The sequence below is a fragment of the Mesoplodon mirus genome, assembly GCF_964341445.2.
Source record: "Mesoplodon mirus genome assembly, chromosome: 12".
Lineage (NCBI taxonomy): Eukaryota > Metazoa > Chordata > Mammalia > Artiodactyla > Ziphiidae > Mesoplodon > Mesoplodon mirus.
This window is the reverse complement of record NC_138988.1, coordinates 11445704-11457825: the sequence shown is the minus strand read 5'-3', so window position 1 is coordinate 11457825 and position 12122 is coordinate 11445704. Positions and strand designations below refer to the sequence as shown.

Below are 12122 nucleotides of genomic sequence, written 5' to 3'. Positions count from 1 at the left end.
ACATCAAAAAAAAATCTAAAAAAAAAGGATAAAATAAATAAATTTATTTAAAAAAATTTTTAAAGTATTGGGCCCCAGAGAAGGGAAGTGAATGAAGGGGGGAAAAGCGTAGGAGGGAAATAGTCACTTTGTACACTCCTGTCCCTTTTGAATTTTGTACGACGTGAATTTGTAAAACGCACAAAAAATGTAAAGATTTAAAAAATAAATTGCTGGGCTTCAATTTTTACTGACAAAAGGTAGTAAACTCCAGATCTGGTTATTAATGGATGATTAAACCAGATTTTAAAATTGCCAACTTTCACAGCCTTTAGAAATAGGATAGCTTCTCCTATGTCTAGGCAGACATGATTGTTTCTGCCTATGGATCAGACCATCTCTCAAAGCCCCTTTCCATCCTACATTCTAGAAGATCAAGATTTCTGAGCGATGAGACTGGGTGGTATAATTCCCTTCCTCAATCAATAACAAAGGATAGTTACACATTATAAAGTTAACCCCATTTACCTCTGCCATGTTACTATGTGATGTGAATACCAGGCTGCTTCCACTGGTACCCATTCATTCCTCAGCTGAACTGGGCTGAATTCTCTGTGTGTGTGTGTGTGTGTGTGTGTGTGTGTGTGTGTGTGTGTGTGTGATTTTCAGAGTCACTAAACATCAATGAAAATACAGACACCTAGACCACACTTAGACCCACTGAATCAGAATCTCAGTATCTCGGTGGGCAAGACCCAAGAATGGGTATTTTAAACCACTGTCCTACTCAAAAGAAGTGTAATGTTAGAAGCAGGTGAAAAGAGTTCAGAGGTGGGAGGCGCCTTACTTAGCTTTCATATAACTAAAGGTTCTACCTCTAGGACAAAGAGTCAGCCATTTACCAGAGGGATCTTTCCCAGGACCTTGCCTGCCTCAGGTCTTAAATTTCTTCATTGCAAGGAGCTACTCCCGTGGGTTAAAACAAGGTGAAACAGGGGCTTCCCTGGTGGCGCAGTGGTTAAGAATCTGCCTGCCAATGCAGGGGGCACGGGTTTGAGCCCTGGTCCGGGAGGATCCCACATACTGCAGAGCAACTAAGCCCGCACGCCACAACTACTGAGCCCGTGAGCCACAACTACTGAAGCCCACGCGCCTAGAGCCCATGCTCTGCAACAAGAGAAGCCACCGCGATGAGAAGCCCATGCACCACAACGAAGAGCAGCCCCTGCTCGCGGCAACTAGAGAAAACCCTTGCGCAGCAGCGAAGACCCAATGCAGCCAAAAATAAATAAGTAAATAAATAAATTTTTTAAAGTAAATAAATAAATAACCTAATTTTTAAAAAAAAGCAAGGTAAAACATTAATTAAGCAAATATCAGTTCCTAGGGTCTCAGTATGAATTACAGTATGAGTTTGCTTTCAAACCCATTAACTGACCGCAAGGCTCCTAAAGGCCAGGACACATAAAAGGGAAGTTTTACTGTGGGGTTAAGACAGGGATGGGGTCACAGCAAAGCATCACTGATTTAGCCCAGCAAGTCAGAGAGACGCTCGTGAGTGTGCATGGGGCGTGTGGGTGGGGTAGAGGTGACGTCTTGGGAAGTTTGCAGGAGTATTAGTTATACACTCTTTGTGTAACAAACCACCCTAAAATTGGTGGCTTAAAACAACGGTTTAGTATTTCTCACAACTCTGTGGCTCATACATGTCTCACCTAAGCTCACTCCCATGGCTGCAGTCAGCAGGGGGGTCAGCTGGCGCTGGACTCCAGTGGGCTCAGCAGGGCAATGTCCTGGGCCTGTCTCCTCTCCTGATCTCTCACTCTGGGATTCTTCATAGTATGGTGGTTGCGGGGCAGGGTTCCAAGAGGCAAAGGCAGAAGAGGAAAGGCCTGCATACAGTCACTTCTGGTACATTCTGTTGGTCAGTGCAAGTGCCTAGACCATCTCAGATTCAAGGTGTGGACAAATAGTCTACCTTTTCATGAGAGCAGCTGTCAAATATCTTTGCCACGTTCTTCAATCCACCACAGGAGGCAACATGAAGACCCTAGACATTTAGAGAAGAGGCTTCAAATTTGATGAGGGGAAGTGAGCGAATATTGCTAAGAGGAGGTTCAAAGACATGAACACTGCCCAATGCAGATCTTTACCTTGGACTCACCTACTGTACTCACCTCCTTAAATCCAAAGGAGGGAAGAGCCAGACAATACATGTCTCTGCCTTTCATTAAATCTACAATAGCAATTTCTATTTCCCCGGTAAGGAAATTTGAGTTCTTAGCAACTCTAAACTGATTAAAGTCACATAAAATTTAGCATTCAAGTGCAAACAGAGATTGCTGGCTGGTCAAGAATGGGGATGGTCTCTCATACAGCGTCTAAGAATCTACAATTACTAAGAGTCATCATTTGGCCCCATTTTTACAGTGTTGTGCTTTTCACGTATTCTATCATTTAATCTCTGTCCTATGACAAAGGTACCATTATGAGTCCCAATTTATTAATGAAAACAAGGCTGAGGGAAGCTAAGAGAGTTGTTCAAGGTCACTTGAGCTGGTAACGGCAGAGCCGGCATTCACACCCAGGTAGGCTGACCCAGCTCCCACTCTTTTAACCACAACACCACCCTGCATTTATAAGTGTTTGTTGCCGATGATGATAATGTAGATGATGATGATGGCTTTGTTCTTTCAAAAACCAAGATATACAATGGTTTTCATTCTGCTTCTTGAAAAGAAATGATCGTGCAAAAAGAAAAACATCCAAAGAAATACCATACAAACTACTACTGATGGTCATTTTCCATGGGAATAATGAAAACACCTATGGAGTGCTTCCTAGCTGGTGGTCACTGTTCTAGGTGCTTCTATATGTTGCTGTCTTTAAGGCACATACTGTCCCCAGAATACAAGATGAGAAAAGAGGGAAAACAGAGGTAATCAGACTTACCCAGGGTCACGCCACAGGTCCTGATTCTTAGGTTCTTCCTAAATTGCTACTTTTCAAAAGGATGTTTATAACATAGTTATGCTTTTCCTAACCATACCCTGTAAACAAAAATTAATTTGAAGATATTTTTCCAAAAACAGCCAAGCACAGGATTTGAACAAACACTGGCCAAGTTATCTTGTGAAGTTATCTTGATCAGAAACTTTCAGCCATTTGAGGACCAAAAGCTTCTCTGAGAATTTAAAAAACAAATTCCTCAAATTCCTCAAAGCCACCAAAAATGAAATATTCAGTAGTAATCTTTGATACAACCAGTTTACTTGCGAACAGACATAACAGTTCAGGGAACAGAAATTATTTCAGATCCGAAGTCCTAGTAGGAAAAGCTGAAGGAAATAAGAATTGCATAGTTATAGGGAAAACCTTAGGTAATTATGGCTTTTTAAAAAGGCTTTAGAGACTTTAATTCCCTTTAAAATAGAGAGAATGAGAGCCATTCAAAATAGAATTGTCACAGATAAAGCAAGGTATATCAGCAATATTAGGACAGATTTTCCTTCCCATTCTGCTCAGTTAAAAGGTTTCTATATTGGTCCAGGTGAACCGTTTGTCTTCCAGTGAGCATTGAGTATCAGACCCTATCCAAGCTACTGATCACGTACGTTTTACACAGCATAAAATTCACTCGTATTCAGTGTATAATTCAATGATTTTTAGTAACTTTACCAAATAGTGCAACTATCATCATCAGTCAGTTTGAGTATAGTTTCATCTCCCCTAAGAAGCTCCCTCATGCCCACTTACAGGTGATCTCTGTTCCCAGTCCTAACCTCAGACAACCACTAATCTAGTTTCTGTCTAGAAATTTGCCTTTTCTGGTTATTTCATGTTCATACAATATGTGCTTGCCTGTGTGTGGGTTCTTTCACTTAACATCATGTTTCTGAGGTTCTGACATAGCCTGTGTCCGTAGTTTGTTCCTTTTGGGGGCTGAAAAGTATTCTGTCACATGCACCGGCCACATTGTGTTTATACATTCGTCAGTCGATGGACAGTGGGTTGTTTCTAGTTTGGGACTATTATGAACAAAGCTTCTCTGAACACTCAGGTGGGATTCTTTGTGTGGATACATGTTTCCATTTCTCCTGAGGAGACACGTAGGAGTAGAACTGCTGGGCACATGGTAGTCTTATGTTTAACTTTTTGAAAAATTGCCAAACTATTTTCCAAAGTGGTGTGGCCGGTTTTTGAGACGAGGAAGATCATTTGCTCGGAACTGGTCTAAAACCCAGCTGCTGCTTTCTACTCGCCCTCAACCAGAAGCACTAGCCTGCACTTCAGTGAGCTCCAGTCTGGATTACAGGTGTGAGGATAGTAAGGGTTAGGGACAGAGCTGCTGGAGTCACCATGATAGCTTTCCCTGGGCGGAAAGACTTCTCCCTAGGGAGAGTTTCTAAGAAAAGTCATCATGGGCATGCAGAATTTAAAGGAACAGAAAATGATTCCCATATAAGGCAGCCTGTAGTAACTGTTTACTGGATCCAGAGTTTCTGTTTGGGATGACGAAGAGTTCTGGAAATGGATAGTGGTGATGGTTGCACAACATCACGAATATACTTAATGCTACTGAATTGTACACTTAAAAAATGGTTACGATGGTAAATTTTATGTTACGTATATTTTGCCACAGTTTTTTAAAAGGCAAAGAACAGCATCTGGTCACATCATTCCTTTGCATAAATCCTTCATTGTCTTCCTACTACACTCAATAAAATTCAAATTCCTTACTAAGGCCTATAACATCCTGCACAATCTGGCTCCCGCCCTTATTTCCACCTCTGCCATTCTTGGTCACTTTGGCCTCCTTTCTCTTTCTTGAACCTTGAGCCTTTCCTGCCTCTAGGCCTTTGCTTCTGCTGGTCCCTCCCTCCAAGGCACTTCCCAGTTCTCCTGGTGGACTTGGCCTCATCCTTCAAGCCTCAACTCAAATTCACCTTCTCAGAGAGACCCTCCTTAGGTAGGATCTTAGGTAGGTCTGTCTGTCTCTCTTCCTCCATGCTTTGTTTATTTCCTTCCTAGCATTTAATACAAGCAGTAATTATCTTGTACTATTTTTTTGTCTACCTCCCCCAATGGAAGTAAGCTCCATGGTAGCGACTTCCTTCTCTGTTTTGTTTACCTGCTACCCCTAGCACACACATACTGCCTAGTACACAGCAAGCCTTTGAAAAATATTTGTTGACTATGATAAATAAATAAAAAGAGCTCTCAAGTGTCAAGAAATGAGACTTAATTGCATTTTTAACTATGTTAAGCTTGCATTTAAACATTCATTTTGAAGTTGATTTTTTAATAAAAAATAATAGCCCTCACTGGCCTAGTTTCACACTAACGATTTTTACAAGACTCTTTCCCACATACAAGTGTGATATGGAAAAAAATAATCTGGGAAGATTTATTTGCCTTGTATAAATTATTACTTTTTAAAAACCACTTATAAGAGTTAGACAAAAAAGATTAAGATATTTCTGAAGCTCCTTTACACACAAATTATATATTTTAAAAAAAGATCATAGAAGAAGGAATCATACACCCTTCTAATAAAATGTTTTCCATAACGCCTTTGCTTAAAGTCAAAAGAATGAATTCTAAATTCTAAAATTATAATGGGGAGTGGACAAAAAAATTCCCAGGAGAGATGGAAGAAAACTGAAATCACATATTAAAATTCTATAATATCTTTGGAGCCTTCACTCTTGTATTCTGGCTACATGGTAAGTTTACTATTTGTAACAAAAGTGACAAATTCAGAATTACTTACCCAATGGCAATGCGCCTATTGGTCAAAACTGCAAAATGTAAGGAATCCACTCTAATTCTGATCCTCTATCCTCTGGGTATTCAGTGCTCGACCACTATGGCACCCTGCCTTGAACTGTCATCTAAGGCAGCATTCCATCATCTTGTCCCAGTTAAAACCTACTTATTCTATGTCCAATCCTTCAAGCCAGTGCTAAGGCAGAAAATCTGATAAACTAAACCATAATGATGTGTTAATGGAACCCAAAGCATTTATGTGCCACCACAGACTGTCCACTAACATATGTTAGCAGTGGCCTCTTAAAGACAAAGCTTTAATAAGAAGTCATGGCTGCATGGCTTCAGTAGTGAAATCCAGGGAGCACCGGAGGAGACAAAGATTTTAGACGAAAAAGCAGAGCATGAGACACCCACAAAACACTGAAAAAGGAGATGACCAGTAGGTTTTTGGATTTGTGAGTCTGAGACTCAGGAGAGAGATTTGGGCTGGAAAAGAATAGACTTGGGAGCATCAGCCCATGAATGATCATTAGAACCAGGACAGCATGAGTACCTCAAATTGTCCAAGAAAATTGTGTCCAGTTAGAGGAGAGAATCACTCTTCCTGGTTTCTGCTGGCACCCTTTTGTCTGCCTCTCTCCCAGAGCCTGCTGCCATTCCAGCCACCTCCATTCTTTCTCAATTCAGCAGCAAGAGTGGTCCTTTTGATGACTTGATTCTTTTCCTCAAAACTCCCCAAAGACCACCCCCATCACCTTGAGAAAAGACAAAGTCTTGACAATGGCTTACAAGGACTACAGGATCTGGAGCCTGTTGTTTCTCTGACCTCATATCCTAGGGTTCACTGCATCCCACCACCGGGGGCATCCTTCCTTCCTGTCCTCAGACACCCCAGGCTCGCTCCTTGCCTTAGGGTTTTTGCACTTCTGCACTCTCTGCCTGGGATGCTTTTCACTTGTCCTATTTTTTTTTTTAATTGGGGTATAGTTGTTTTACAATGTTGTGTTAGTTTCTACTGTACAGCAAAGTGTGGTTCCTGGTGCTATACAGCAGGTTCTCATTAGTTATCTATTTTATACATATTACTGTATATATGTCAATCCCAATCTCCCAATTCATCCCACCCTCTTTTCCCCCTTTGGTGTCCAAACGTTTGTTCTCTATGTCTGTGTCTCTATTTCTGCCTTGAAAACAGGTTCATCTGTACCATTTTTCTAGATTCCACATATATGCATTAATATATAATATTTGCTTTTCTCTTTCTGGCTTACTTCACTCTGTATGACAGTCTCTAGGTCCATCCAGGTCTCTACAAATGACCCAGTTTCGTTCCTTTTTATGGGTGAGTAATATTCCATTGTATATACATACAACTTCTTCTTTATCCATTTGTCTGTCACTGGGCATTTGGGTTGCTTCCATGACCTGGCTACTGTAAACAGTGCTACAATGAACACTGGGGTGCATGTGTCTTTTTGAGTTATGGCTTTCTCTGGGTATATGTCCAGTAGTGGGACTGCTGGGTCATATGGTAATTCTATTTTTAGTTTTTTAAGGAACCTCCATACTGTTCTCCATAGTGGCTGTATCAATTTACGTTCCCATCAACCATGCAAGAGGGTTCCCTTTTCTCCACACCCTCTCCAGCATTTACTGTTTGTAGATTTTTTGCTGATGGCCCTTCTGACCAGTGTGAAGTGATACCTCATGTAGTTTTGATCAGGCTCCCTGACTTCAAACTATACTACAAAGCTACAATAATCAAGACAGTATGGTACTGGCACAAAAACAGAAATATACATCAATGGAACAGGATAGAAAGTCCAGAGATAAACCCATGCACCTATGGTCAACTAATCTATGACAAAGGAGGCAAGAATATACAATGGAGAAAAGACAATCTCTTCAATAAGTGGTGCTGGGAAAATTGGACAGCTACATGTAAAAGAATGAAATTAGAACATTCCCTAACACCATACACAAAAATAAACTCAAGGGGCTTCCCTGGTGGCGCAGTGGTTAAGAATCCCCCTGCCAATGCAGGGGACATGGGTTCGAGCCCTGGTCCAGGAAGATCCCACATGCCGTGGAGCAACTAAGCCTGTATGCCACAACTACTGAGCCTGCACTCTAGAGCCCGTGAGCCACAACTACTGAGCCCACGTGCTGCAACTACTGAAGCCCACGCAGCTAGAGCCTGTGCTGTACAACAAGAGAAGCCACTGCAATGAGAAGCCCGTGCACCGCAACCAACAGTAGCCCCCACTTGCCGCAACTAGAGAAAGCCCGCACATAGCAACGAAGAACCAACGCAGTCAAAAAAAAACAAAAACAAAAGCAACAACTCAAAATGGATCAAAGACCTAAATGTGAGACCAGACTCTATAAAACTCTTAGAGGAAAACATAGGAAGAATACTCTTTCACATAAATCACAGCAAGATCTTTTTTGACCCACATTCTAGAGTAATGGAAATAAAAACAAAAATAAACAAATGGGACCTAATGAAACTTAAAAGCTTTTGCACAGCAAAGGAAATCATAAACAAGATGAAAAGACAACCCTCAGAATGGGAGAAAATATTTGCAAACAAATCAATGGACATAGGATTAACCTCCGAAATATACAAACAGCTCATGCAGCTCAATATCAAAAAAACAGAACAACCCAATCCAAAAATGGGCAGAAGACCTAAATAGACATTTCTCCAAAGAAGACATACAGATGGCCAAGAGGCACATGAAAAGATGCTCAACATCATTAATTATTAGAGGGATGCTTTTCTAGATACCCACAGGTCAGTTCCTTTCCCTTTTTTAAGGCTTTGCTCCAATATCATAATCTCAGAAATGCCTATTCTGATCTATTCTTTCTTTAAATTCCCACCTCCCCCTACCCCATACTCCCTACCCCCCATTCTGTTTATTTTTTCTAAAACACTTATTAACGTCTAGTTTTGTAACGATTTATTTTATTATGTGTACACTTACAAATTTCTCCAAGGGCAGGGAGTTTTGTTTTTTTGTTTCCTAATGTGTCCCAAGTACCTAGAATAATGCCTGGCATACAGTAGGCTCAATATATATTAGTTGAATGTCAAATGAAATCTAAGAGAGACTCCTAAAGACTTGAACATTAAATGTTAGGCAGAAGATCAGCACCCACCTCTCCCCTCCCACCCCCTGCAAAAGAAATTGACAAGAAACTTCTTGAAAGACAAAAGAAAATTAGGAGATTATGATTTAAATGAATAAAAGGGAGAAGATGTTTCAAGAACAAAGAGGTGGTCAAGAGTGTCAAATGCTGACCAAGAGTCAAATGAGATGAAGACTGAAAGGCATCTCGTGGATTTAGTAACAAAGAGTGTGTTCACCTTGGAGAGAGAAATTTCAGTGACATGTAGCTAAGACACATAGGAAAAATTTCAACAGAGCTTACTGACAGTTAAGAGAAAAGAAAAGAAAAATTTAAACCATGAAATCATCAAGCTTATAAAATACAGATATTAGATTTTACAGTTTGTTTCACTTGTTGATATATAACAAACCATCCCAAAACTTAATGATTTAAGACGGCAAAAATTAGATTATCACTCACGATGTGCGTTGGTTGGATTCACGCTGGCAGTTCTTCTGCTTCACGTGATGGCAGATGAAGTTGCAGCCATCTAAGGCAGCAGTCAGCAAACTTTGCTATAAAGGGACAAATAGTAAACATTTTAGGCTTTGCGGGTCATAAGGTCTCTGTCATGGCTATTCTACTCTGCCATTGTAGTGAGAAAGCAGTCATAGATAACATATAAACAAATGGGCATAGCTGTGTTCCAGTCAAACTTTATTTACAGAATCAGATGGCAGGCCACTTTTGGCTGAAAGCCACAGTTTTATCACCCTTGATTTAGGGGCTGAACTAGGGTGACACATCCAAGGTGGCTCACTGCTGGAGTGCCTTGTTACTCCTCAGTGTGGCTTCTGCATGTGGCTTGGGCTGTTACAGCACAGTGGCTGGTTCCAAGAATGAAAAGCGGACGTTGACAAGGCTTCTAAGGTTTAGCCCTGGAATTTTCACACCAGGAGGCATGGTTCACTGGAGGCTACCAAATGTAACAGACAACCACACAACTCTCAGAGTTTTGATTATTAAAGCTGTGCTCCATTGCACATTCCATCTAGAGACCCTCAGAAAAGACTCGGTGACTTGTAAAGCCATCCTTTCCATCATCAATCCCTTTAAGAGCTCTTTTTTTTGTACCATCAACTAAAAGACTGTATGATTTATTATTTTAAGACAGCCTGAGGAATTATTTCCTTTCCATTAGCCTGGGAAACTCTAGGTCTCCTGACACCCACCCTTGAAAATGCAATTTCTAACACACTGTACTTAAGCTATAAAGCACAACCCATTAAACTTAGATGATGAGTATGACACAAAAGGGGTATTAGTAGTAAGATGAAAACATCCATACTTAACTACTTGAAGATCTATCAGAGTGATGTTATTTTGCAAAAGTAAGTGAATTATAATCTATATGTTCTATATATTATATTCATATGTAATATATCATGTAACATATGCATATATGAACATATAATCTATATGTTCTATATGTAATCATAATTTAAGTTATAATCTATATGAATAAATATTCATTTACTCTCTCATCAACTTAAAAATTATTTCTTGAACACTTATTAACTGTTAGATCTTTACTAGGTTGTGGTGATTACAGCCATCACCTTGTTCTTAATGCAGGCTGATAACCTATTAGGTAACCTTGAGCATACAGTAAAACAAAGACTGCATGAAATCATATAATTGCCAGGGGACTGAAAAAAAGGGAGGAATTTAATTATCATAAAATTTTTGAACCACAGGAGAACTGAGTGCATATACATAATTTTCGGTTGATATTCTAGTGAACCAATATGGTTTGATGTATCCAGACTACTTTAATCAAATACTATCATTATATTGATAAGGAAATAATACTTGAATACCTACAAGAAGAACTGATTCTACCCTTTAAAACTATGATCAAAAATTACTAAACATGCTGTCAGGGATGTGTGGTTGTATGCCAGGGCAACAAGACACTACCAGGTGAACATATCTCATCTTCCCCGTGTCAATTTTAGTTTAATATTTTGGGAGAAAAAATTTTAACTGATGAGGACTTTATAATTCTTATCACAATACAGGGAAATGACAAAATATTTTAAAGGCCTTTACAGGTGAAAATTAAAACAATCTCGATTAAAAAACAGTCAGGTGAAAGTGGAAATGAAAACCACAACAGGAGTATTTCTTAAAAAAATAAAGCACTATATATGAGAATTTATGGCAGACATTAGGGCAGTGATCAAAGGGAAATTCATAACCTCAAATACTTATATCCATAAAGATAAAAGAAGGAAAACAAGTGAACGACACCCTAACTCAAAAAGCTAGAAAAACAAAGTCAACCAAATAACTTAAGGAAAGCAGTAATACATATTAAAGCAGAAATTAAAATCCCAGAAAAATAAGAGAACTAATTAATAGATTAAAATGGTTCCTTGGGGGTGAGGGGCACACTGGCTAATGTAAAGAAAAAAGCATAAATATAGAAAAAAGGAAAGTGAGAAATGTCTTAACATGAAGGAAATTTTAAAAATCATGGAAGACTACATTGCACAATCCTACACAAACAAATTTGAAAACTTAGATTAAATGAATAACTTTCTAGGAATACAATTTTACAAAATTGACCCCAGTAGAAAGAAAATTCTTAAGCAGACATATTTCCATTAAAATTTTTAAGGACATTTTAAAGAACTACCCCATAAAAAAATCATCACGCTCAGATAGTTTCAGAGAGGAATTCTACCAAATCTTGAAAACTGGAGTAATCACAATGCTATGTGAATTATTTCATAGCATAGAAAACAGAAATGCTTAACTTTTGTATAAAGCAAGATTAACATTCCTACTTAAACCTAATAAGTATAGCATATACACAAACTTAAAGATCAGTCTCACGAATATTGATACAAAACAAACCCCACATAAATAAAACATTAGCAAACAGGATCCAACAGCGTGATTGAGTGGAATTTATATGAGGAGTGCAAGAATAGTTTGATATTAAGGAATCCTTGAGGGCTTCCCTGGTGGCGCAGTGGTTGAGAGTCCGCCTGCCAATGCAGGGGACACTGGTTCGAGCCCTGGTCCGGGAAGATCCCACGTGCCGTGGAGCAACTGGGCCCGTGAGCCATAATTACTGAGCCTGCGTGTCTGGAGCCTGTGCTCCACAACAAGAGAGGCCGCAACAGTGAGAGGCCCGTGCACCGCGATGAAGAGTGGCCCCCGCTTGCCACGACTAGAGAAAGCCC

At 39.7% G+C, this 12122-nt stretch overlaps 1 protein-coding gene across 2 annotated transcripts in view; it reads right to left on the bottom strand.

Moving 5' to 3' along the window:
- Window positions 1-12122, bottom strand: part of LOC309813445 (uncharacterized protein) — a 172174-nt gene that overhangs the window by 95858 nt on the left and 64194 nt on the right. For both annotated transcript variants that reach the window (XR_014295498.1, XM_082638308.1), the window contains one exon: window positions 9349-9443. Coding sequence is in view for 1 of the 2 variants with exons in the window: in XM_082638308.1 (XP_082494434.1) it covers window positions 9349-9443 (95 nt within the window). In the remaining variant the exon portion in view is untranslated. The remainder of the gene's footprint in view (window positions 1-9348; window positions 9444-12122) is intronic.